At 47.8% G+C, this 27,454-nt stretch overlaps 1 protein-coding gene across 1 annotated transcript; it reads left to right on the plus strand.

The window, feature by feature from the left end:
* Nucleotides 1–10,857: 10,857 nt before the first annotated feature.
* On the plus strand, nt 10,858–26,126 carry LOC142020418 (adrenodoxin-like). The gene is made up of 4 exons (XM_075008210.1): nt 10,858–11,097; nt 24,416–24,540; nt 25,478–25,607; nt 25,919–26,126. The coding sequence occupies exons 1-4, from the start codon at nt 10,919–10,921 to the stop codon at nt 26,034–26,036; spliced, it is 552 nt and encodes a 183-aa protein (XP_074864311.1). The 5' UTR covers nt 10,858–10,918; the 3' UTR covers nt 26,037–26,126.
* Nucleotides 26,127–27,454: the final 1,328 nt, after the last annotated feature.

The raw sequence follows: 27,454 nt of genomic DNA on the forward strand, positions 1-27,454 counted from the left end.
TGAGGCTGCCCAATAGGGGATGAAGGTCTATTACAGCAACTGGGGTTATTACTTTACCTCCAGGATCAATGCTCACAATTTTAGGTCTTAAAGCCTCTGGGATGGTGGTTGTTACAAGAGCAGGTCTCCTTGTATCATGCTGGGTTGACGTTGCCTCACAAAATGACACCAGCCTTCTCAGCTAGTAGGTACTTAATGTCCTACAAAAGTGGAGGGCACTATAAACAAAACCAGAAGTTAATGATCATAGCCTTTCCCAGGAGCACCTTGTGAGTATTCGAGAGCAGAACCTCCTCTTAAGAGAGGTAGCCACATTCGTCTGTATTCTAGCAAAACAAAAAAGCAGTCGTAGCACTTGAAAGACTAACAAAATAATTTATTAGGTGATGAATTTTCTTGGGTCAGACCCAGATCTGAAGGAGTCTGCCCCATGGAAGCTCACCACCTAATAAATTGTTTTCCTAAGGAGAAGTGGAGAATAAATCCAGCTACAGTTTTTCAGCTCCCATATTCTTCTTTGGCTGCTTTAAGTAGTTGTGAAATGTGGTGGTAATTTTTGCCACCTTTCTTTATTTCTACAAAGATTTCCATTGCCTCCAAGAGCTGGGTTCTGATCTTGCCCGTTGTACAGTGTAGTTCTACTCCACAGCTTTCCCTTAAGCTTTGTCGACACTGATAATTGAGCAAGGAAGCTTTGGCCTTCACAGATACCTATCCCCACCCTCTTTTCTGTCGCGTCCCTCCCCCTCAAAACAGAACAAAACAAAACAAAAAACAAAAAACAACAACAAAAAAACTTTGCCATGGCAAAACACCCTGTTGCTAAAAGTCAGCACTTGTGAGTGCTTTTCTTCAGGGCTTTTGCCAACAAAAATACTTCCACCCTCAACAAGGGGGTTTCCGTTTTTTGGCAAGAGAGTGCTTCACCCTACAACACAGCATTCACGTGTATTCTTACTGCAGCAAAATCTTGTTGTTCGCTGGGCATTGGGTTGGTGTTAAGCACCCAGGAACAGTGAAAGTGAGTATTGACGCAGCCTTAGTCACTTTGTACTGGCACCAGTGTGGCCCAGTTCTGAGATGGCTGTACATGAGTTCTCTGTGTGCTGACTTTGCCTGTAAACGATAATTTGTTTCCCTTATTTCCAAGAAAAGCTTTGTTTAAGCTCTTCCACAAGATGCATACAATACTCAACTCCAAGAAGTCTCCCCAATGCATACAGCTGTGATTAAAGCAGATGGGGCAGCAGGTAAGCATAGCTACAGCTGAGGAGCAGCTCCTGGCTAAGACCCTGGCTTTTGATGCGGTACTAGAAATTACAATAGAACTTGTGGCATCTGAATTGGTGACCTGTGATGGTACTGGTTGAACCACTCTAATCTGGCACCCTTGGGACCTGCCCAGTGCCAGACAAGAGAATTTGCTGGTCAAAGAGAGGGCTATATGGTCTAGCACATTACCAGCCCTTCCACTTCTTACTGGGCTCTTAAAAGACACGTACGAGTAAATAACAACACAGAGCACTGAGAGCCAGGACAGGTGGCTGGAAACAAACTTTATGGGACCACAGGAAACTTGGCCACACCCATGATAACTGGTCATCCAGCTAACTAACGGGATTATGGATGCTGCCAGATGAGTGCCAGACTAGAGGTTCAACCTGTACTTTATTGAGAGTGAGTCTATGTAACAGCAGAGACATGGTTAAAGTCAGCATGTAAGAAAAGAATGAATGGAGAGTGGAAATGAAATAAAGACAAGGGGCAGAAGAAAGAGAAAGTGGAGGAATTACAGCGAAGGGAAGGGGAAAAGGGAAAAAAGAGGAATGAGGGGAGCTGGGGGATGGGACCCTTACTTTGGAGCTCTTTGCTTTCTACAGCCCTAAGGTTCTCTCTCCCAATACCTGGACCTATTGGCACAGATCCTGGTCACAACAGCAAGTTGGAAATTTACAAATCTCCATAATTCCTTCTACCTTCAATTCTGAAGCTTTAAGACAAAGAAATCAGGGTTGTGTTGACATAAAGATTGAACAGGGTGGAAAGGGGCTTGGAATAGATGGAGCTGGAGTCAGTAGGTTCCAGCAAAGGCCATTTGTATGCCAAGCACAGTGGCATTGCCCTCTTGACTCACGCTAGCAGAATCCTTGAGTGACTGAAAAGCATTTGCTGCCGGGAAGGAAAGAATTGGCTGAGCCACGTAAGCCACTGGGGAGACCTTCACCCCAATGCTTTCAAAGATGGTTGGGTGAATTAATGCCAGTTTGACAAAGCTGATTTGTTGCATTGGATGGAATACCACTGCTCTCCATTTGTGGCTTTGCATCACGATAAATCATGGGTTGGTGTCTCTTTACTAGTGTTGGAAAAGTGTGCTGCTTTCTTTTTGTTTGGGCTGTTTCTCAGGAGATCTCAAAACACTTGAAAAACACCAATGAGGCCGATATGGTGGGGATAGCAGTTGTATGGGAAACTGATGCATCAGAGTTTAATGGCCTGATCTGTGGAAGCGCTGACCACCTGTAGTACTGTATCTATAGAAGAGCTGAGGACCCACAGTTCCTAAGGATCAGACCGTACACAACCATGATATTGTGCCTCCAAGATGTCTGTTCTAAGCACTGTATTGCTTACTTTAATTTGCTGTATTCAGGTTTATCTTGTTCAGTGTGGGGCAGAATTCTGTGTGTTTAGAGCTGGGAGATCATGAGCAGTACACAAATGATGTCAGGCTGCCACAGTGCATTACATAGAAATAGAATGGAGCACAGGGACTCAGTGGTTTACATCTGGAGTTCAGGACGATGCATTTTGGAAGGTCACTCCAAGCCTGTGGACACAGGAGCCTCTTACACATGCTCAGTTGCTGGGTTTGCCTACACAAGGAATGCTGGGCTGAGAGGCCTTAGGTGGTCTTGTTTTACTGTGTCAGGTACATGTGAAGACCAAACTCTTGCCACCTCTGGCTGCCCCTGGGTTTGGCGCATGTGTTTCTGAGGGGGTATCTTAGCTGAAGGCACTCCACCCTGGTGGGATATGTTCTGCTGGTCCTGAGCTGCAATGTCTATACAGCTATTTTTAGTGCGGTAGCATGAACCGGAGTCTGTTGTCCTATGTCTGGAGTTTTGCCACTGTAAGCAGTGTAGACCTACCCGAAAAGAGAGGGAATGAGAAATCAGCATCTCCTGGTTCCCAGCTCAGCCCACTAGCTTGATCCTCTCTCATGGCACTCTTCAGAATCCCCCACTGCTTGCTGAGCCCTCAGGGCCCAGAACACCTGCCCTATTTCCATCCGCGTAACAGGAGAAGGGGGAATTCTGCTGCCGGACCCAGTCTCTCTGTGACTCAACCACAGATAACACAGGAGCCAGGTTCATGGGATCAAAACCACTCTCTTCAATTTCACAGCCCCACTGATGGATGATTGTTCTGTCCACAGGTCTCCTTTTAATGTGTACAAGCCATCAATTACTCTTGGCATGATAACGAGGCTGAGCAGGAACACAGTGTGTAGCCAGCTGTGATTTTAGCTCCTGATAGTTAAAAAGGGAGGGAATTTCTTTTATAATCTCCCAATCATTCCCTCCTCAAACTCTAGTTTTGACACATGAACAGGAGTGTATTTGCATTTTCAGGTGCATGCCTGGACTGCTGCCCATTGAATTAAACTTGACAAGAATTCTGGTTTTGAGATGGATTTGAGGTCTACCAGCCTTGCCAGGGTCTCTTGGCAGCATTGGAAAATGAGGAGGCCTGTAGCAGCATAGAGTCTCCAAAGTGCTACAGGACTCCTAATTGTTTCTAAAGGTACAGATTAACACAGCTACCCCTCCTGAGACTTGTCCCCTGTGCTATAGACAGAACTCACAAATAATGTCTGTGAAGACGAAATTGCTGCTCTTCAGCACAAACGTGAAGTGTGCGCTCTGGTATGGATGCAAGACCTGGCGTACTAAAGTCTTCAAATCACAAGCTACAAACATGCATAAACACATGCCTGAGGTACATCCTTCACGTCAAATGGCAAGACTTTGTCACAAATGAGGATCTTTGGAGCAGAGCAGGACCAGAACCACTTGACGTTCAAATCAACAGAAGAAAGTGGGGCTGGTTAGACCACGCTCTTATAAAACCATCATCCAGCAGAGTTGTCAAGCTCTCACATGGAACCCACATGGCAAATGCAAAAGAGGAAGACCTCGGACAATGGGGAGAAGGTCTACGGAGACTGAAGGACAACAAGTGGGGTACTCCTGGAGCCAGCTTGAAGTTTTGTCCCAAGACAGAGTGAAGTGGAGGAGACTTTTAGATGGCCTGTGCACCACATGGTGTACAAGGGTGAAGTAGTAGCAGCAGTACGGCCAGCACAGCTGGTGTTCGGCCTTGCGCTAGGCTCTCGTCTCTTACAGACGTGCTGTGTGAGTGCTGCAACAGAGAGGCCTACTGAACATGCCCATAGAAGTAGTGAAACTGCCCAGGCTGCTGTAATGGTGGTCAAGGTATCTGGGTTTGGTATCCAGGAAGCGCTGCTGCTGAGCGTGCTTCCGGCTGAGAGCTGCCGCAATGCCATTACGTAACTTCTTGTCAGTTCACCCTGGTGTTGATTTCACTTTGATTACTCAGGGCTTTTTAGTCTACTGTCAGGGGATCCCCCTCACCTTGCCACCTGTCCCAGTGTTTATGGAGCTGTACCTAAGTTGGATGGGTTTGTCTGTTGCCTTGTGCTTGAGGAATCTAAAGCAGCTGTGATTTATTGCAGGCTAGGCAGGAGGAACCACCCTCCCCAGCAAGTGCTGTGCCAGTTCGAGGCCTGCATGCTGTGTGCTCTCTGACTGTGCCCAATGGAGGGAGGGGGTGGGATGGAAAGCCTGTTTTCTGCTCAGCTCCTGCCTACTCAGTGATGCAGAAGCTGGGGACCAGGACTTGAATCTGTTGGCAAGACAGGGCACTAACTACTCAGCAGCTAAATCGATGGTGCGCATTCTATGTGCGGTACATTGTGTGCGTTTACTTCTCACTCTTTAGTTGCCTCCGCTCCTGCAGGAATGAGCTCTGTCACTTTGGAAACAGTGTGTTTTATTTCTGGGATTGGCCCTAGTTTTGCAGGAGGAAATGTCCACACACCACCTCCCTTATATTATCCTCAGAGGTCCAAAACTGTGTGAGGCTCTGCTATTGACTGACCCCCACCCCATATTCTTTCTAAGCCCTGGCAATGGTTAGCAGTTTGTGAATTGCCTTTGCAGTGCTCCCTTGAGGGTTGAGGCTGTCCCCCCTTGATGCCATTGACCTGCCACTTACTGCGCAGTTTTAGAGGTCCTGGTTGCGGAGGGGGTCAGTGCTAAGCAAACAGGCCAACGGCCTTGCTGCTGCTCATATGTCTTGTGTATCTCCCTGTTCAAGGTTTGCTGGTGAGATAAGCTGTTTGTTTGGATGTGCTTTTGGTCCTTTTCCCGTATCATTCATAGTAAAGACAGTTCTCATTTAACCCAGGGACAGGGGAGGGAGGGGGATAGAACAGAAGGACCAAGGTACTGAGAAGCACCTACGAACCCCAGGCTCCTGAACCCAGAGGACTGGAGGAGTTTGGTAATAACCATGAGCAGTGTTTGATGGTTAGTTAAAGGTGGGCCTAAGTCTAGCGCTTGGGGTTTGGATGGGAACTTTCTCAGCCTCTGTGAAATTCATTTTTAGTTCAGCTTGTGACAGAGAGAAACCAGCTGTTGCCTATTGATCTCGGGCTGAATTTCCTCCATGTTTTAAGAAGCTCAGATCTAGGATTCTGTCTGACACCCACCTCCAGCGAAAAGGCTCCACTACCGCAGTGTAATCGCCATGTGAAAGAGAGCAACCTGGAGGGAGAACGCCTAAATTCCTGCTTGACGTGGGATGGGGCTGATGAGGGTTGTCTTCCCGTCCTATTACACAAATACTTTAACACTGAAGACTTTACTGAAGAAGCCAGTGCTATGATGACTCGGGTGGGGGTGGGGTGTCCGTGGATTGGGTGAGAAATCCTAACAAAGAATTCTTTTCCAGCTCTACTAGATGTGCACGTACAGACTATTAAAAACTGAGTTTACTGTGCAGGGCCTGTGTGGGGGTTTATTTCCTTCCTTTAACATCTCTACTCTGTGGAGCATGGGACATAGAGCGATTGCCTCAATGTGGGAGGCACAGATCTAATCTGCACAAAAGGAGGATATTTGTTAGATTAAAACAGTAATTAATAATACTTCTGCACTCATCTTCTGGGAAACACACTGGGCTGAACAAAATACTGGCAGGGTCCCCAATGTCAGGTGAGCCGTGCAGCAAAGGAAAGCCACATCTATGGTATTAGTGCTACGAAGGCGCAGCTACCCTGCCTCAGCACCACACTGGAGGTGCTTCCGACAGAGACAGCAGGGCCCTAGTTTTTGTCGCTGTATTTAAGCTGCCTCTCTTCTGTCAACCTAGTCACTGCTGCTCAGAGAGTTCTTCTGTTGACTAGACTTGTCTACCTTGGGTATTACGTTGGCTTGCTGATGTCTTTCAGGGTGGCTATGGGTGAGGGTGCATTTTTCACACCTGGGAATGCTGCAGCTTTAGCTGGCACTAACCTTTTAGGTAGACCAGGCCCAAATGCCTGTGGTGGGGACTGCTGAAGTGATCTAGCTGCTCGCTGAACTGCAGCCTTCCTCCCTTCCTACTAAACTTCACACCCAGCCTCTCTGCTTGGTGGAACGAGTCTGTCATTCAATGCACAGCCCTTTCACCGCACCCGCTGCCCATGATGTCACCCTAGTCTCCTACCTGTCAGAGCCCACAGCATCCCCCACGGTGGCTGGAGGAGCCATGGGCCAGTTGCCACATGCCCCAGTCTGCTTCCTCAGGGCTGCCAGCTGGCTTTCCCTAGAATGGGGTTACTGGCCAGCCTGCTTCATCTGGTGGCCCAGAGGTCTGGGCAGACTGCAGCCGATGACTAGCGGAAACTGCCTGGCAGCCTGAGCCACTGGCTGAGAAGTGCTGAGCTGCAGCCCAGGCTGAGTCCCTGCCAGCATCAGGGGAGAGGAGGAACGAGCGCAGGGCCTTGGGGCAGACTGTGAGCAGGCCCCCAGCATGAGTCTGGGGAGGCTTAGCCTCCCTGGCCTGTTACACCTGCTGCCACAGGCAACATGGGGTTGGTTGTACGTCTGAGCTGTGTTCCCATTGTGACTTGCTGTGTATTGAGCAGAGAGCCCTTGTTGCTATAGGACTAATCACAGACTTACCAACTCCCCCTCTTAGATCTTACAGGGAAGGACCTGATTCCTCTTTCACTTGTGCTGCTTTTCTATGGCTCTAATGGCCTTGACCTCAAGGGAGCAACTAGGGATGTAAAATCTTGTTTAACTAATTAACAGGTTAAACGTGGTTAACTGATCAATGGGAAGTCGCATGGGGGATAAGAGGGGAGTCACGCCAGCCCTCATTGGTTAAGCAGAACTGGTAACAGAGAGGTAGCCATGTTAGTATGTACTCCAACAAAACAAAACAGCAGAAATGTAGCACTTTGAAGGCTAACAAAAAGATTTATTCAGTGATGAGCTTTCGTGGGACAGACCCACTTGATCAGATCAATCTCATTTCCAATACAGACTGACTTTTATAAGTACAAAAGACCAAAAAAAAAAAAAAAAAAAGCAGTAAAAACGGACCAATCAAATACATAGGAGAGGGATGAGGAGTGGTGGGGGATGTTAATTGTCCAGCCTGAGATAATTACGAGCATCAAAGGAAGGGAAGCAGTAACGTGTGAGGTAGTTGATGTCTCTCTTCATACCACTTGTTAATGTGTCAAACTTGAATATGAATTCCAACTCACAAATTTCTGGCTCTAATCTGTTTTTTAAATTCTTTTTGCTCCAGTACACAAATTCTCAGGTCTTTAACAGAATGGCCTACTCCATTGAAGTGTTCACTGATTGGCTTATGTGTATTGAGTTTCTTGATGTTTGCTCTCTTTCCATTTATTCTTTGGCAAAGGTTTTGCCCAATCTGTTCAATGTACATAGTTGGCACGGCATTGTTGGTGCATAATGACATATATAATGTTGCTGGAAGTGCATGAGAATGTGCCTTTTGATCTTGTAACGAACATGGTTAGGTCCAGTGATGGTATCTCCAGAATAAATATGTGGGTAAAGTTGGCAGCAGGGTTTATTGCAAGGAAAAGTTCCGGGATTACTATTACTGTGGTGTAGCCTGTGATTGCTTGTGAGAATCTTTCTTAGGTCAGGACTTTGTCTATAAGAAATGCACCTCACCCTGACCTAAGAAATGACAGGCCTGTCACCTAGGGCCTTCTGGCGTGTAGCATCATGATCCGGAATAGGTGGTAGGTTTTTAATGATGTGTTGTAGGAGTTTGAGTTGGGGGGCTATAGGTGATGACAAGTGGTGTTCTGTTATTGATCTTCTGGGTATTCGTCTGGCCCTGTCAATTTGTTTTTTTTTCACTTCTCCCAGGGGGTAATTAAGTTTTATGAATGTTTGGTAGAGGTCTTGTAGTTTTCAGTCTCTGTCAGTAGGATCAGAGCAGATGCAATTGTATCTAAGGGCTTGACTAGAAACGATGGATCATGTGGTGTGCTCTGGATGGAAGCTGAAGGCAGGTAGGTAAGTGTAGCAGTCAGTGGGTTTCCGGTAGAGATTGGTGTCTAGGTGGCCATCAGTAATTTGTACTGTGGTATCCAGGACATGTATTTCTCATGTGGAATAGTCAAAGCTGAGAATGATGGTAGGATGCAGGTTGTTAAAAATCCCCGTGGAGTTCAGAACCAGTAAGCATCATCCATTCAGAGTCATGTTAACCTTTCACAGCCCAGGGAGTAATCCTGATGGAAGTCAGTATGGTGAGAATCGAACACAGGCCTCCTCAGGCCTCCTGCGTGGCAGGTGAGAATTCTACCACTGAACCACCAATGGGAAGGATAGGGTACTTTAGAAGGACCACATTCGATGGTCTCTGGGGGCCTCTGCTGGCTGCTATGTGCATTATACAGTGAGAGGGGAGCAGGGAGAAGGTTTGGGGATTGTTGAGATGCCATATGGAACCAACACAGCACTTGTAACGAAGGGTCCCACAAGACTTGCTTTGCTGCTGCTTGCATGTTGGTTGTGTTCAGAGCACCTTAGTTCCCTCTCTTGCACTCTCCAACCCTGTGATTGTGGCTCAAGTTGACAAGCCCAAACAAGGTTTAATCTAACTCATTGGGGTTCAAACTCTGGCAGCTCACACACACTTCAGCACCAGGGCTATGTGAGTCGTGAGGTGGGCGTAGTTAGCTGTGCTTGTTCAGCCTATGCTGAAGTTTGTGGAGCTGCACTTTCACTGCTCCACTCCACTGGTAGCAAAATTACACTAGCTCAGAGGTGTCAACTTGAGTGGCGGTCGTACTTCATGATGGCCCTAAAGACATACCCATAGCGAATGGTTCTGACCCTTTTCTCACCACAGTCCATGGAAACAGGAACAGGATCCAACATGCTGGGTGCGAAAAGGCACATCACTGGTCGGGCAGGTAGCTCTGGAGATCGCATGTTCTCTGAGACTGCAGGGAGGGGACCCGCCCTATCTTTTTACTTGATATGTTTTAATCTTGGTTGCTTGGAAATTCTCCCTCCTCCCAACAGATTACTGGCATTTGGGATGGAGTCGACTTTTTCATGAAATGTGTCTGATTTCTTAGTATGTTGATGGTTGTTGGAAAACTGAAAATCCCCAATCCAAAAAGTTTCAGGCTGAAGATTTTCACTTTGAGTCATTTTTTTCCCTACTGAAAACGAAGCAATTTTTACTTCTAAATTTTCATTCTCTCCTCTCCTCCTTTTCTGCCCCTTTCCAGACTATATCTCTGAATTTCTTTTCCTTTTGGGACTGATTAATGGTTTGCTGCTGCTGCTTCTTCTGACACTTATGTGGGATCCATAGACAGTTCCAGCTGAAAAAGTTATCAGTAGTTCTTGTAATCCAGAAGGCCTCTAGAGTAATGCAAGGGCCGTGTAATGAGGCAGATAAACCTAATTAAATCAAACAGTTCTATGAACTGTCAGATTATTCAGATTTGTTTAGAGATGGTAAAGTCTCTTGAAATGATCAGCACAGGTCTGGACTTGGCTCTTTTCTGCAGTGGTGGGTCCCTTTCAGGTCAGGGGTGAGGTGCATTGTTATGAGCCAGAGAAGCTGTTGCTGCCAGGACTGTATTTGCTTTGGGAATAAATTGAGACCTTAGAATTATCACCAGTACTAAATTATCTGTACATTTAAATGATTAGGTTAATAATCCACACTTGTGTAGAATTTAGTTTTTGAAAACCTCAGCCACGTTCATTAAGTGAGCCTGTCCTCCCCTTGGTGAAGTAGGTACAGGCGCCCATTTTATAGAAAGGTAGCACTGGCCTAGAGGGCTGCAGTGACTTGCTCATAGTCCTACAGGCTCTGAAGCAGGAATAGAACCCAGAAGTCCTAGCTCACTGCTCTGAGTGCTAGAGCACACACACTCAATGAGGCATCAACAGAGCTCAAGAGTTTCATGTCCCCATTTACTGCTGCAATCCACGTACCAGACATACGGCCCCTAGCTGGGCATTGTACTTCAGGGAGTTTCTGAAAACGGCTTTGTTTGACTGCCAGAATGAAAGAGGAATTGGAAAGAGGAGCGAAGTGTGGTGAGATGGGTCCTAACCTGCTCAGGACTTGCACACTACTGCTTAGTGCAACAAAACTCCACCCATGGGTTGGGCTGTAGTAAGGTTCAGGATACACCCCTTATTCTCCCTCCACAGGGAGGCTGTCCCAGATTTTTTTTCTCTCTCTCGGCTGTACTTATACCTCAGAAGCTAGCCAGCCTCAAAGCAAAAGAGAACGAGGCAACCTAAAGCAAGACTCCGCAAGCATGATGGCTCGGTGTGCCCCACAGCTTATCCGCCCTTTGCTAAATGGACTTAACTTGGGCAAAGTTCAGTCTTTTCAATGCCTCAGAGTAGCTGAGCACAGCCAGGCACCTGCCAGCTTGCAGCCAGAGAGAACCTTCAGCTCCACACACCGGCTCCAGGATGTTCCTGGGGACACAGGGTAAGCAACAGACTAACTGCTGCACCTTTTCTTTTGGGGTCTTTCAGGAATGCCAGTCTGCCCCTATCAGCCTGGGGCCTCTTACCATGCTGAAGTGCAGGGGTGGGACAGACAAGTTAGTGAGGGTGTTTAAAATAAAAAGCAGGCAGTCTCCTAAGTAGGTGAGATTGAACTGTGTGGGGCGAATGGCTTCTCTTGCCTGTAGAATGAAAGAGGTGCCTCCCCCCAGGACAATTGGGGTGGACGTTATGTTACCTCCATGCAGGGTTCTTGCCCTGTGTACTCTGACTAGCTTATTGTACTTGGTGCCCTAACGGGAGAGCAGTCGAGGGCAGTGGGGGAGAGGGAGGAGAGTTTGAACTGGGACAATAGCTAATATGTAAAAGGTGGTGGGTAGCCAAGTCTAGCATGCATTATGTGTACCTCATATACTTCATCTCTGAGAGAGTCCCAGCAAACTCTGGGCACTGATATTGCTCTGCCTGTGGTAACATTTATTTACCTCACCTGGTTCCTTTGTTTCCTTTTTATATGAATTCAGAGCTAGTTGGACAGCCCCTGGGGAATGAAATCCTCTCTCTGCAGCATTGCAAGCTTCCCTCTGCCTCTTCCCCTGCCAAAGTGCTTCACAGGTGGCCTGGAGGGTGAGAGGGCAGCTGGGGCTCCATGGCCCCATTACGGGGTTGTTTTGTGCTATAGTAGAGACCCCAACCAAGCAGAGTGTCCCACAGAGCGAGGTGCTGTACAAATGCAGGGTGAGCAGCTGGGCTGACAGTCTAAAGCCAGGGGGCAGGGGCGGGTGGAGGGAGACAGCCCCAGAGATGGGCAGTGGTTTTGGCAAGGTCACGCTGCAGGTCAGTGGAAAAGGCAGATTTCCTGAGTCTGGTTGAACCGCACTGTCCTGGTCCTCAGCTGCTCAGCTCAGGCCTCTGGAAAGCACGTCGATGAATGCAACCCGTGAGGGTGGTGGTTGGGATGTGGACCTCATTTGGGTACGATTTCATCTGAGATTCTCATCATTTTCCTTGTGCCTCCAACCGTAAAGATTCGCTGTCAGTGCAGCTGGATTCCCAGTGTGAGCCGAAAGGACTCATTTTCCAGTGCGGGAGCTTTGCATACCCCACTGCTGCAGGATGTCTTGTATTTCAGTGACTGAGGGAAAGGGGGAGGTCACTTCATGTGTCCCAAACACATCAGATACTTCACCTCAGTCACCTTGTCTCTGGGCCAGGGGAGATTAAGGCATTACAGATATTCCCTCAGATTTCATTAGTGTGGTATGGTATAATTTTTGGAGGTATTTATTCAACACCTGGCCTGTGGCTGCCCACGGCTTGTAGCTGCAGCCACATGAGTTCAGATTCTGCCCTTGTCCTTCACTTCCCGGCTGCTAAACCTGACGGGACTGCACAGACAACATTGTGCTTAGTCCCTGGGCAGAAGCTAGCACCTAACATTGCACTGCTCCGTCAGCCTCCCAGCTGGGAGCAGGAGGTTCTCAGGAACTTCTCCTCAGGGGCAATACAGCTGACTCCAGTCACAGTCAGGGTTTATCAGCATGTGTTCTTGTTTGCTTTTTTTATTCCAATTCTCCCACTTTCAATCCACCCCACCATTTATTTGTATTATTCCTTTGCCCCTAAAGTTGTCCCATCCTTCCGCAGTTCTTGGGAAGGCAGATTGCTCCAGAGTACTAGCCCGATGGATGGATCCCCATAAAGAGATTCTATTTAAGTGTCCTCAGGGGGCACTGCTGACCAGCATGGATTACTCACTTTACAGTCAGAGATGCCTTGTAGGGTGCCAAGACTCAAACCCACCTTTTCACCATGGCACTGCATAACCAATGGCAGCTTTCGAACATAAGCTCTTTGTGGAGACGGACTTTAGATCCCATCAGGATAACACATTCTAGAGAGGCTCCTGTTCTCTGACAGGACTGTCTTTCAGTCAGCTAAAGGATGTGGGAAAGTATTCAGGAATAAGGTTGGGAGAAGACCCATTATTATCAAGCCAGTTCTTAGATTCATGAGGTAAAAATCTTGTGAGTATGATTTTTATTTTTCTTCTCCTTTTGCAGATTCTCAGCCCAGGGCCAGACCCCTGAAGCAGTTTGGAGATTGCAGGGGGTAGCAAATCCATCCTTGGATTAGCTGTTAAAAAAAATCTTAAATCTGACATAAACTGAGCCCTGCAGCAGCTGGCAAATCAGGTGTCCTGCCTCACAGCTGATTTGCATGCCTTGAAAAGAAAGCCTCCCAATGAGCAGCCTGTGCCCCACTGGGCACAAACAAGCAACAGGTCAGATTGAAGCATTTATATTTGATCCAAAAGCAAAGAGCAAATGGGCTTGAATGAGGGACGGGATATTTCGCCGACATCAAATCCTTGAGTGCCTAGAAAATCGGAAGAGCAGTTGAAAGCACAGAGCCCCGTGCTCCAAGCCTGCCTCCAACTAGTACAGTTCGTTATTGCCAGTAGTGCCCATGATGTGCAGATCCTTACCAAGTACTTGAGAAGGATAGTTCCTGCTCCAAGGAGCTCACCATCTATGGGCAACTGGGAGGGAAAGGGGACCAACAGGCAATGTCGGTACAAGGCAGTGGCGTACAGGGCGGAAGCCTTGCAGATTTGCTCAAGGGGTCAGGGCGTTTGTAGGGGGCAGCACAGCAATAGGTATGGAACAGTGTTCCTGTAAGATGAGGGCTTGGGTGGCCACCCAAGAGTAATTCGGATCCTACCCAGCTGATTAGCAGAGTGCCTACAGCCCACAGCACATGTTGCTACTGCTGCTGCACGTCAGCACATACCTCGGTGCACGTAACAAAATGTATTCCCCACAAGGATGGAAAAATTAGAGGGAACACTGGTATGGAGGAGACTGTAAGAGAAGTGAACCACTGGGAGAAGGCAGGGAATATTGAAAAGCAGGGAGATTGTGGAGACAGGATTGACAAGGGAGGTTAGTGAGGTAAATGGTACTATTCTGTGAGAGAAAGGGATGTAGAATCAAACCCCACATGACTGGGTGGGCCTGACTTTCATCTCAAGTCTCTCTCCAGTTGTGATGGCATTTCCCTGAGTTACCCTGACCTAGCTCCATTTGCATAAAGGGTAACGTGGGAGGAAGAGAGAGAGCTCGGTGGTTTGAGCACTGGCCGGCTTCGTGAGCTCAATTCTTGAGGGGGTCGTTTAGGGATTAGGGGTTAAATGGATTAAAAGAAAAAACTCTCACAGGGATAGTGATAGGTCCTGCTGTGAGGGCAGGGGACTGGACTCAATGACCTCTGAAGGTCCCTTCCAGTTCTAAGAGAGAGGTGTATCTCCATATTTAAAACATCTTTCCCTGTGGAAAAGAGAAAACTTGTAGATCTTCCAGACAAGTGTGATCTGAGGCAGCCTTTAATCTGCTAGCAAAGATTAAAACATATCTAGAAAAAGAGCCAAGCCCGCAAAATGGGAAACACAATGGACTACTTTGTTATCTGACCTTAGAGAAAGGAGTTCTGCTGATAAGCCTGTTTAATGGGACTTAGGAGCAGCTCCTATCTATTGTTTCCTTTTTAATGAGTTTGTTGCTTACTGAATTCTTTCCAGCAGTATTATTTGGCCTCAGGCTTTTTCAGATGACCTTATAACATATCTTTGGGCAAAACCAAACAAACATTTAAAGGGCCACTCTTGTGCTTGTTTTCTGTATCATGCTGGGCCTGAAGAGACAAGTGATTGAGAGCTTCAGTTGTCGAGATGCCCAACTTTAATATCTTGGACAAATCTTCAAAAAATGCTGAGCATCTGCCTTTGAAAATTACACCCATTTACATTTGATACTTCAAATCACTAGTATCTCTTGAAAATTGTCCTGCCCCTAAACAAAATATTGTACCAAGAATTTTGCCAAAAGGAATATAACTTGGAATTCTGTCATGATGTTAAATGACACTCAACAGGGCTTTGAATCTTGTTTTATTTAAATATTCCCTTGCAGGGTTGGAACAGTAGTTTGTGAAGATCTGAGTGTGAAACTAACTAGTCTAGTAAGGCGGGAGATCTGTGCTACAGACAGAACGGTTACATATAACTATGCACCCGTCCACCACATGCATAAGAAGTCCTGCATGTTGTGATGGAACACAGGCAAGCTGTACAGTCTCTTTGACAACTAGTTGTCAAGTCAAAGAAAATCTGCCAGGCCAGTTCAGTCCTGCAGACTGAGAGACTGACACGGCAGGATGAGTGGGATTATCAATGTAAACTGCCTCAGTAAATTGAGTTTCACTAATCTAAGGCACAGATGGTAATGTGGAACGATTTTCTAAAATAAAAGTTTGATATATACCTAGCAATGATAATGTGTTTGCCAGTTGTTGGTCTGAAGGTGCCTTACGAAGCTGGTTATCACCATTGTCATTCTACAGAGCAGCAAACTGAGGCACCAAGGGGCTGCATAGTGTTCCTGAAGTCACCCAGAAAATCCGTGGCAACAGGAGTCCTTGTGTCTTATTCTCAGTCAGCTGCTTCAGTGCCCATTTAATGTAGTAAATGACTTGTGGCGTAGACTCGTGAATTTCTTATGCTGAATTCCCTTTGAAGTCAATGGAGGTTCTGTAGACAGGTGGTTGCATCACTGGCATTGTAGGCTGGGTTCAGGAAATAGGTGAAGGCTGGAATTTGCTTTTCCTTCTTCCAGTGCACTTTGCTGATCTGTAAGTACAATCTCGTCACTTTGCCTTTTACCTGTTTTGATGTTTCAGCTTAGAAAAGAGGAGACTGAGGGGGGATATGATAGAGGTATATAAAATCGAGCGCTGTGGACAGGGTGAATAAAGAGAGGTTATTTACTTGTTCCCATAATATAAGAACTAGAGGACACCAAATGAAATTAATGGGTAGCAGGTTTAAAACTAATAAAAGGAAGTTTTTCTTCACACAGCGCACAGTCAACCTGTGGAACTCCTTGCCAGAGGAGGCTGTGAAGGCCAGCACTATAACAGAGTTCAAAGACAAGCTAGATAAATTCATGGAAGGTTAGGTCCATAAAAGTCTACTAGCTAGATAGTAGGAGTGGTGTCCCTGGCCTCTGTTTGTCAAAGGCTGGATGGATGGTAGGAGACAAGTCGCTTGATCATTGTTTTTGGTCCACCCCCCTGGGGTGCCTGGCACTGGCCACTGTTGGCAGATAAGATACTGAGCTAGATGGACCTTTGGTCTGACCCAGTAATGGCCATTTTTATGTTCTTATGATGGATCCTGTCCTTTCATCCAGTATCTTGGACAAATGGGAAAGATTCCAGAAGACATCTGAGAAGTAGTTCCATAGACTGCTGTGTGGCTTGCTCTTTTGAAAGAGAGAGAGATGCTGTTGATCTCACTATTGTGGGTTGAAATGTCTTCAAAGAGTTTCTCTGCCTAGTAAAAGTGGACTGCACTGCCTGCCTTTGTATGGCTGCAGTAGGTGTTTTTATGCTACTCATGTGATATGAGTACATCTAAGAAACTATTCTCATTGTGATACAGGTCTCCCACCTGACTTCCCACTGTTTTCATTTCCAGGAGGTCCTGGTCTGAAAAATGTCCTAGGCTTGCTTTGTGATTGAACTTCCTGAAAAGCAATAGCCAGGCCTTTTAATTTTAGGGTCAGAATTACACCCTATTTATACGAATTATGAACCGTTGGGAAAACAGCGAGAATGTCCTGAAAATGACATGGAGATAAGACAACCCTTGTGCTTCCCTTCCCCTGGTTATTTAGATTGAATATCAGAGGCTTTTTCCAGAGATGATCATCAGTGTTTCAAATTTTCTACCGCTCATGCAGGGGATAGGCAAACTTTTGGACCCGAGGGCCACACCAAAGTATGAACATAGTATGGAAGGCCCTGAATGCTTGGAGAACTGGGGTTTGGAAGTAGGAGGGGGTGACAGCTGCAGCTGGGGGTGCAAACTCTGGAGTGGGACCAAAAATGCACAGTTCATGGTGCAGGAAGGGCTTCTGAGCCTGGGTGATGGGCATTAAGAGGCATGAAAGACATTGCCTTTCCAAACTGCTAAGCATGACCCCACCCACACTTCACCCCCAGAATGCCCCCCTACTTCAGCACGGCTCCTGGGCATCAGTGCACTGAGGCTGCAGGCACTGGGGCAGTGCACACTACCTGTGCTCCGGGGCAGGAGACTGGGGAAGCCAGTACTCCCCATGCACCAGGACAAGAGAGGATGGGACCACACACCATCTGTGGGGAGGCTCTTGAGGGGGGTGCTGGAGGCTTGCCCAGAAGTCGGAGATGGGCTTGGCTCCTGTGGGAGCAGGGCCTTGGGCAGAAGGGTCAGGGCTGAGGGCTTGCTTCTTCCAAGCTGAGGTTCACCTACTGCCCATGCTTTGGGCTGAGGTAGGGGGATGGATTGTGGGGAGGAGTAAGAGCTCTGGCTGGGGGTGCAGGCTCTGGGGTGGGGCCAGGGATGAGAGCTGGGGAGACAAGAGGGTGCCCTGGGCTGGGGCTGAGGGGTTTGGAGGGTGAGAGGGAGATCAGGGCTGGGTAAGGGGGTTCAGATATGGTGGACAGGGCTCAGAGGTGCAGGCTTTGGCTTGCACTCACCTCCTCAAGCAGCTCCAGGAAGCAGCAGCATGTTCCTATTCCAGCCACCTCCTATGGGGCTCTGTGCATTGCCCCCTCCCATTGGCTGGTGCTGTCTCTGCATTGGCTGGTGCTGTCGCTGTGGTTCCCAGCCAATGGGAGCTGCAGGGTCAGGGACAGCATACGGCGCCTTCTGGCTGCCCCTATACGCATGGGGAGATGTGCCACTGCTTCTAGGAGCTGCACAGAGCCATGGCAGCCATGGACTAGGGCAAGCCCCAGACTCCACCCCCAGCAGGAGCTCAAGGGCTGGATTAAAAGGGCTGATGGGCCAGGTGCAGCCTATGGGCCGTAGTTTGCCCCTCTCTGCACTAGAAGCTACTGATGGATTACCAGGGTTGGCAAGATGCTGTAACAAAGGCATAATAGTTGAGAGCTAGCATTAACCATCACTATGAAGTAAGAGCAAGTAAGAAGTTTTTCCCACTGGGGTTGACCAGGGACTGTTCCTTATGATCAGGTGGGCATATGCCAGATGTTCTGTCTAATGATTTGGGAATGGCAGAGAAGAATGAAAACGGTTGGACCTGGGCCCTTCTCTTTCAGCACTCACTGACAGGGAGTCCGCCGCTAATTTCTTTCTCTGCTCGAAAGAACTGATTTCTGTGGGCTGCAGAGCACAGCTGGGAATGAACATGTGTGAGTGGTCCCAGCTGTTGCCTTTGCTGTTTCAAGGAGATTCCGAATAAGCCAGTTTTCCCTCTGCCCATCTGGGCATTCCAAGAGCATGTCTGATGCAAATCCAGCTACCATCAGGATAGCACATCCTTCTGGAAACGTCAGAGGTTTCGGCCATATACGTAGGTCATTTGATTGTGTGGGCCTAGCTTTCATGCTATAGGCCCATTGTGAAGAAACTGGTAGACAGTGTTGTAATTTCCCAGCCCATCTGAGCATCACTGCATGTTTTTGTCCGTTGGGCTTCCAGGAATGTGGCCTTACTGAGTTTTGCTCATGTTAAATCTTACTCTGACTGTGAGAAATCGGGTGCTGTTTCATTCAGCCTTGTATCAGGGGAAACCAGAGGGTTTCAGGCTTGGCCAATTCTTTCTGCTAAACAAATTTATCATTCTCAAGGCTGCAGAACCTTCTTCCAATGCCAGCAATGACAAAAGCAAGGCCACCTGGCTACGTCAAGACTTCAGTTGCTCAGGAATTTCTCAGAGGCTGCTAGACGGGTGATGTCCCTTTCTAGAGGACAATCTGCAAAGGCAGCCTGGGAGAGGGGGGTGTAGGGAGACTGAGACTTGGAGACAATTCTTGCCTTTTGAATTCACCAGGAGAGAGGATAGGTCCCCATTCAGAGATGATGTGTGTAATGATACCAGTCTGTTCACTGTGACATCCTCCATCAGTGCCCCATGCTCTGAATGGCTGAGGGAGCTGGTGTTGTGATAAGCTGCTAGGTCACTAGTGCACCTCTAGACCAGGACAATATTTTTTTACATTTTGGTTGTACAGGGCTTGAATTTCATGGGGCGTGAGGGGATTGCCTCAACCTTTGCCATTGGTGACTGGTGTTGTCCATCTTCTTGTCAAAGTTGGCGACAGATGGCAAAAGCCTAGAAAAAAGACCACTAAGGAGGGATGTAAGAGGTCAATAAAATCCTCAGTAGTTTAGAGAGAGTGCATAAGTGTTATTTATCCTTTCATCTATTTGGGTACATATAATATTAGAGTGTGTGTCTCTCTCAGAATCCATTTGTTCAAGAACTTCAACTGTAAGAGCGAGGACCACCAAATTTCTATACAGCTTCCTGTTATCATAACTTAAACCAATGTCAGCGTTTGGTTGTACCTGGAAAATGTGAAGTGCCAGGAATGGGGCTGTTTTCCAGAACATGGAAAAGAAGGGAGTAGAGGGAGAGGCACAGACAGGAGATACAGAGAGTGGCCACTGGTACACTAAGCTTGGAGGTCAGGTAGATACATTGGAGGGTAGAGAGAGAGTCCAGAGTGACCTAGACAAATTGGAGGATTGGGCCAAAATAAATATGAGGAAGTTCAAAAAGAACAAGTGGGGAGTCCTGCACTTGGGATGGAAGAATCCCAAGCACTGTTACAGGCTGGGGACTGACTGGCTAAGTAGCAGTACAGTAAAAAAGGACCTTGGGACTACAGTGGGTGAGAGGCTGGATGTAAGTCAACAGTGTGTCCTTGTAGCCAAGAAGGCTAATGGCATAGTGGGGTGCATTAGGAGATACTTTTCCAGCTGTTCTTCAGAAGTTGTTATTCTCCTCTACTTGGCTCTGGTGAGGCCACATCTGGAGTACAGCATCCAGTTCTGGGTGCCCCAGTATAGGAAGGATGTAGAGTAGGTTGGAGTAGGTTCAGCAGGGGACAATGAAAATAATTAGGGGCTGGAGCACATGACCTATGAGGAGAGGCTGAGAGATTTGGGCTTATTTAGTTTGCAGAAGAGAAGACTGAGGGGTTATTTGATAGCAGCCTTCAACTTCCTGAAAGGGGGCTGTAAAGAGGATGGAGAGAGGCTGTTCTCAATGGTGCCAGATGGCAGAACAAGGAGCAATGGTCTGAAGTTAGAGGGAGAGGTATAGGTTGGATATTAGGAAAAACTACTTCACCAGGAGGATGGTGAAGCACTGGAAAGTGTTACCAAGAGAAGTGGTAGAATCTCCATCCCTTGAGGTTTTTAGGTCCTGACTTGCCATAGCCCTGTTTCATATGATTTAGTTAGGGTTGATCCTGCTTTGGGCAGCAAGCTGGACTAGATGACCTCCTGAGGTCCCTTCCAGTCCTTAGGAGTCCATGAACTGCAGCATCAACAGAGGGGCCAGCAGGGCTGGGGCTGAGCTATTTGCTTGCCAAAAAACAGGTAAGTAGCTCCCTGCCCCAAACTCAGAGCCTGCCCACCTCCTTTGGAGAGCCTACAGGCTGGGGGTGGGGGTCTGATGGAAGGAAGAGCAGCCCCCAGACAGTCTGCAGGCCATGGGAAGAGGCACTGGAGGCTGGGGGCAGTCCCCAGAGCCTTTTCCCCTCCAGACAGCCTGCAGGCCTCCAGTGGAGCCCATGCAAGAGTCTGTGGGCAGTCCCCTGGAGCCTGGCCCTTGCAGGCCAAAGTGGGGAGCACTGGAGGCACAGGGTAGCCCTCACAGGCCATGGGGGGGAAGCTGCTGGAGGGGGGGGAAGCCCCCAGAGCCTGTCTCTCAACAGCCTGTAGGCTGCAGGGGGGCGGGTGCTGGAGGCCAGGTGCAGCCCCCAGAGCATGGCCAGCCCATGGAATGCCCTGCCAAACAGGTTGGAGGCCAGAGGTAGCCCCCAAAGCACTTCTCTCAACAGTCTGCAGACCAGGAGGGGTAGCTAGAGGTCAGGGCCAGCCTGCAGAGTCCCAGCTCCTGCCTGACAAGCATGCAACTCGGACCCCCTTTGAAGGAGCTGCAGGCTTGGAAGAGCTGCCCTGACCCCCTGGGAGGACCCGCCGCTGGAGCAGCACTACTGTCATCACCACTAAATCCCCGACCTCCCAGGTCCCTGCCCTAACTTCTGCATCTCCCACCAGCCTTGAGTCCTCACCCACACTGAGCCACCACCCATCCCTCTGCCCCTCCTCACCCCGATCCCTCACTCCAACCCTCGTTTTTGAAAAATACTATCCTTGGAAAAAAGCCTGTGTGTTTTACTTTTGTTTTCAAAAAATGACTTCAGTGGCAGCAATGCCAGGTTCATCCGCTGGCAGAACACAGCAAACAGAGGTCACCCATTGAAATCCTCCGACAGAATGTGTAAAAGAGATGCAAGGAACCCAAAGTGCAATCGACCTGTGGAACGTGTTGCCATGGGATGTTGTAAGGCCCAAAGTGTTGCTGGGTTCAGAAAGTCATTGGATAAGTTCATGGGAGGACATCTGTGACCTAGGATGGTCAGGGGGACAGCCCCATGCTCTGGGTGTTCCTAAACCTCTTACTGCCAGAAGCCGGGACTGAGTGACAGACTCGACAGACTCGTGGATTGTGGGGAGCGGGGGCAAAACCCTTAGGCCTGGCATTTCAAAGGGGCCCCTTTCAAACACCATGGAGCTTTGTGTGCTGCTCCATGTGAGGCTCTGAGGGAGCATGGTGGGGGGTGTGGGGGCAGGGCTGACTGCCCTAAGCCCCGCCCCTTCTGCCGTAGCTCTGCCCATTCCAGAGGCAGGGAGCCCAGCCTGCGGTGGCTCAGGGGGACAGGGAATGGATCTCTCACTCATTGCCTGTCCTGTTCATTCCCTCTGAAGCATCTGACACTGTCAGAAGCCAGGAGACTGGGCTAGCTGGACCATGGGCCTGACCCTGTGTGGCCATCCTTAGGGTCGTAAGGATGTGATGTGATACAGAAGCTGATCCTCCCCTCCCCTTTCCTTCTCTTCTCTGCCCAGAGGTGGTTTTCCTCGGGCGGTGTTAAGGGAGGTTGGCAGGCTTGGTCAGTGGATAACTACAGGACTTTGGGGCTGTCAGTTTAAACCACAAGTTGCCTTCAGCAAGAATGAGTTCACCACCTCTGAGATTTATGCTTGTCTCTTGGATGTTGCTTCCTGAGCCACTCACCAGTGTTCCCTCAAACTTTGTCCATATGAGAGAAATACATTTTGTGTGCACCAATGCATGTGGAATTGTGCACCACCAGTGGAAAGACACACTGCCAGCCATGGGCGCTCTGCTAATCAGCTGCGTGGCACTTGACTCTCTCCTGCTTGGCCACCCAAGCGCAAAGCTGACAGCGAACGTTGCCCTTCACCTGCCATTTTAGCCCTGAGTCCTTATGTTGTAACCTCCGGGTCTGAGGTTTCTGATACTTTTCTGTGTTAATAAGTGATCTCAAAACATTCAATAGATGGTGAAGTTCAGCCTTTGTCATTTGGATGTACTTCATCTGCCAAATTGGGGCCGACCAGGGATTTTCATGAGATTTCCTGAACCAGTGTGCAGATGGCTCCTCTTGTGGTGTCTTGACAACTTTGCTTCCCAGAGGAACCCAGAGCAGCAGAGGCAGATGTGAAAATCACAATGATTCAGTTATTATCTGTGTTCTGTTTAAGTCTAGGGCCAAAACCTCTTGATCTGAATTGTGTGGCCCCCCCATAGGCATTGTGGCATTTTCTAGCACTGAGTAGGAAGCTCAAGTGCAGTCTGGCTACCAAAATCCTGCCTCTGTTCTTGCATAGGAGACCGGCCACAGAAATACGCTAGCCACAGACTTGGGAACTGGAACCACATGACTTTTTAGGAGCTCCATGTGATGAAGCTTATGCACTTGCAGTTTACAGGTCCCCAGGGCAGGGCTGGTGACAGACTTCGGTGAGCCATGAGCAGTGTAGTGGGGCTTGGGCCTCACAAAAAGGTGGGGCTTCAGACAGAGGGGGCAAGGCGAGGGCTGGCCTCCCACTGCTGACTTTCAGCTCTGCCTGGACTGGGATGCATGGAACTCTGGAGTGATTTAAAGGGCCCAATGCGCCACCTGCTGCTTCTGCCCTGGGCCATTTTAAATCACCGGGTCCTAGGCCAACTGCCCCCTTTACTCCTCCTACCCCCCTGTGCTGACAGCCCTGTACATCACAAAGACCATGAATGTTTCATGCTGTGGGAAAGGCAAGTAAAGTCACATGAGTAAGTTTGAGAGCAGGCTTGGGGGTACAGATGTGTTTAGTTGATAGTCCCTTGTAATTCCCTTGTCTACACTGTATTCTCCATACCTGCCTATCGCTTTTCTCTAGTCTATAGGGATCCAATTAGTTGCATTCATGCAAAGAAGAGCATAGAGGTGGGCTCATTTAGTGTTCAGAGATCTTTTAAGCAGCAATTCAGAATGACCTAAGGAGGGGCAGAAGAAACCACCTTGGGTTTTACACAGTGCTTAGCGGATGTGTATATTCTGATCTACTGACATTGCTTTAACAATAGTTACCACAGGCAATGTATCTAAGCTGCTTTGTTGTAGACATCTGCAGAAACAGTTTCTGAGTTTTATGAAGAGTTCTAGCTAGAAAGGGCATATTCAGCAAAGTCCCTGGACATTCACCTTTGTTTAGGTTTAGGGCCAAATCCAGCCCTGCTGAAAACGGGTGTGATGTTCATTCATACACTGTCATATCCTCCTTATAATGGATTTAGATCTTACTGTATTATTCCCAGGTTCCCAGTGACTCTATCAGGGGTTGAACTATCAAAGAGCAGAAATGGAGAAATTAGCAAATAATCCTCTGAGGTGAGGGGGAGGGGAGAGCAAGCCCATATTGCATAATTTAAATCAGATACTGAACAGCTTTACTGTGTGGTGTCCTCACTTCACTCCATACGGGATTAGCCAGCAGAGAGGGCCCTCCCCACTCCCAGCAATAGTGATGGTGCAGCAAGCTCTTTGGGTCTTCATCAACAGTCTCCCATCCCCTACCCATATACAGCCTGCAGGTGCACTCATTCACCCTTCACCAAATTTCTCTTCTTGGAAACATTTGATGAAGGGGTCAAGTTCAGATTTGATCGGCTCTAGTCTGTCTTTCCCTGAGCAGCAAATGCCAGAGCCTGACACGTGAAGGTACTTAGTATAGGTCCTTTCATGAAGCTGCATTGGAGCCTTGCAAGAAGTAAATTCCTTGTGTGATCACAGCTTCATTCTTCTGCTCAGCCCACAGTTATTTCATAGGGGGCAGCAGCCTGACTTATTCTGACCTTCTGCTACTTGTTTGACAGCTCTGCAGACAGAGTGACGGTGCATTTTATAAATCGGGATGGAGAGAAGCTCACGGCCACAGCCAAAGAAGGGGAGAGTTTGCTGGACGTGGTGGTTAATCACAACCTGAGCATTGATGGCTTTGGTAAGTAACAATAAAGCCTCCAGGGTCAAACACAGACGTGAACTAAATAATGGGGGGAATCATGAGACTGAAGACGCATTACAATGGGCTGGTGACATTACTCGGTCTTCTGATTCTCATGGGTTCTGCAACTGGGTCAAACTTGTAATGCTGAGCTGGGGGCCCATGGGACATCAAGAGACTTGCGAGTAGGCCAACTTCTCTCTCTCTCTCTGCCATAAGTCCTTAGTAAGTGTATATATGTTGGGGAGAAGACATTCCACATCCCTGGCTCCTTTAAAGGGCCCCAGTGGCAATGTGTAAGTCCTTTTATTGCTGGTACTCAACTGATCATATTAATATACTGGTTGAACCTCTGTAATCTGGTACTCTCTCGTCTGGCAAACTCCGTAATCTGGCATGATTTTAGTTAGCCCGATGACTGCTTCTCATGGGTGTGACCAGGTTTCCTGTGGTCTCATAAATTTTGTTTACAGGCACCAGTCCTGGCTCTCAGTGTTCTGTGCTGTTACTTAGCTGCAATTTACATCTAAATGTCTTCTAAGAGCCCAGTAAGCAGTGGAAGTGTTGGTAATGCGGCCAGACAATATGACCTCCTGTGGTCCAGCAAATTGTCTCATCTGGCACAAGGGAGGACCCGAGGGTGCCAGACTAGAGATGTTCAACCTGTAGTTAGTTAGTTATCTGGGTGTATCAAATATGTTCATATTTCAAATATACATTAATTTGGCTGTGGGATCCTTCTGGGTAAGAGGTGTGTGGCTGTCAGTAAATGTGTCAGGAGAAAAATGGTTACTTGATTCCTGATAGAAATTCTCCTGATATGCCTCAGATCTTGGGTATAGGCAGGGCCTCTTCTCCCAGGTCCTCAAGGGTGTCTCCCCCTATCTGTTTGCTGTTTTTTGATGCACTATGCTCGCCTCCCCATGCCCTGCAGGTGCCTGTGAAGGGACATTGGCCTGCTCCACGTGTCATCTCATCTTTGAGAAGGAGGTTTTCCAAAAGTTGGATGCGATTACGGACGAAGAGATGGATATGCTGGATTTGGCATTTGGACTCACTGATACGTAAGCATTTCTGCCTGCTGGAGTTGGCACCCACAAATCCATCACATTCTGGGCTGGGAACGTTCTATCTAGCCCACTGTCGTCCAGTCTCTGTATTTATAAGGCACCAGTTGCTGAGTGGGTCTGTTTTATTTTCTTTTATGAAAGTGTCTTAAGAATCTCTGGGGGAAATGGTAGTTCCCCGCTTTGACAGCTGGGCTGTTATGAATTCGGGGGATAAACAGAATAGTGTGGACATTGCTGGTGAGCACTAGGGGGCTTTTTCTTTTTCCCAAAAATTCCTGAAGCTCGGTCTGCTGTCTGCTTTTCAGATCTCGCCTCGGCTGCCAGGTGTGTGTTAAGAAGGCAATGGATGGTCTAACTGCTCAGGTCCCCGTGGAGATTGCTGACATGAGGAAAGAACTGGGAGTGGGAAAGCAGAGCAAATAATATACAAATAATAATGTTAGTAAGTGGCATTGGCACCTACACAAAGCCTTGGCTTGGATTTAGGCATGTTTTATAAAGTATGTTGTGTTTTGTTGTTGTGACCAGTTTATATTAGAACGCATTGGCCTTGATCAGGATCCATCCCTATCTGGCAAAGTTCTTACTTAAGCAGGTGATAAACTTGAAGGACTTAAGCATGTGCTTAGAGTTCAGAAGTTACTTAAGAGCAGGTTAGATAAGATACCTATCAGGGATGGTTTAGAGCAGGCGTGTCCAACCCGCGGCCCTGGACAGCTAGTAATGCGGCCCCACAAGATTGTAAACTTTTAACATTATTATGTGATTTATAGACATTAACTATATTATATATTTTATATGCGGCCAAGACAATTCCTCTTCACTCAATGCGGCCCAGGCAAGCCAAAAGGTTGGACACCCATGGTCTAGAGCCTCTTGGTCCTTTTGTGAGGGCAGGGGACTGGACTCAATGACCCCTTGAGGTCACTTCTGGTTCTAGTGTTCTATGAGTCAGTACACTGGTGTTCCACAAAACACTGCAGCGTTTTGCTTAAAATTAAAGGCTTTGCTGACCTGGGGCCATAGTAAACACAGGAGACCCCTCTCTTCCTGGAAGTTAAGGACATGCCATTCACAGTAACTGTTGGGAATTTTGCTGGATCTGGCTACTTAACTGCAGAGAGACTTTCAGTTTTGACACCGTGTCTTAAAATGAAAACTGCAGGCACCAGCGTGATTAAATAGGCTAAGTTTATTTGATAAATAGCAGCAGATTGATCACTGTCAGGATTTTGCTGGTTTTATACACAAATGGAATCATGTTTCCATAAATATGAACTTTTTGTGCCAATGTGCACCAGTGGCTAATTTCTCCAAATATTACAGCTCCTTTCCCCATTATTGCATATCACATTGTATCTCAAAAATAAAAGGCTGATCATTAGGTTTCTAGAATTTGCTTTCCTGATGTGGTTGACATGATGACAGAATGAATGGAGATTTGGGTCATGAACTCACAGTATCTGTTTTGAAAGATGTATTTTGTCATCCTGCAATTAGAGGTGTGACTGCAGCCTGTGAAGTCATACACAGGATCACTTTGTTGGGCTCAGACAACACTAGCAGTGAAGCCATGGATTTTGTTGACAAAACTCTTTAGTGTGGCTGTAGCCCTAGACTGGCATGGCTGGGATAAGCATCCAGGTTGCTTGATGCTGATGTAACTGTTTCAAAACTGGAGGCCTGTGACAACTGGATCTTTGGGACTTTCAGTGCCTCCTGCTCTTGAGTGAGCAGGCAATAAAATAAGAGATGCCTTTTCTCAGTGATTTGGCACAGCCCAGGCTGGAAACAAGCTGTTCTTGCATGAGAAAATGGAATCAAAATGTTCAAATATCAAG

Source organism: Carettochelys insculpta, chromosome 13 (assembly GCF_033958435.1).
Source record: "Carettochelys insculpta isolate YL-2023 chromosome 13, ASM3395843v1, whole genome shotgun sequence".
Taxonomy (NCBI): domain Eukaryota; kingdom Metazoa; phylum Chordata; order Testudines; family Carettochelyidae; genus Carettochelys; species Carettochelys insculpta.

Coding starts and splice junctions, on each gene's coding strand:
- LOC142020418 (XM_075008210.1), top strand. CDS start 10,919: ATGATGGCTCGGTGTGCCCCACAGCTTATCCGCCCTTTGCTAAATGGA. Junction 24,541..25,477: donor CCTGAGCATTGATGGCTTTG/GTAAGTAACAAT, acceptor CATGCCCTGCAG/GTGCCTGTGAAGGGACATTG. Junction 25,608..25,918: donor GCATTTGGACTCACTGATAC/GTAAGCATTTCT, acceptor TCTGCTTTTCAG/ATCTCGCCTCGGCTGCCAGG.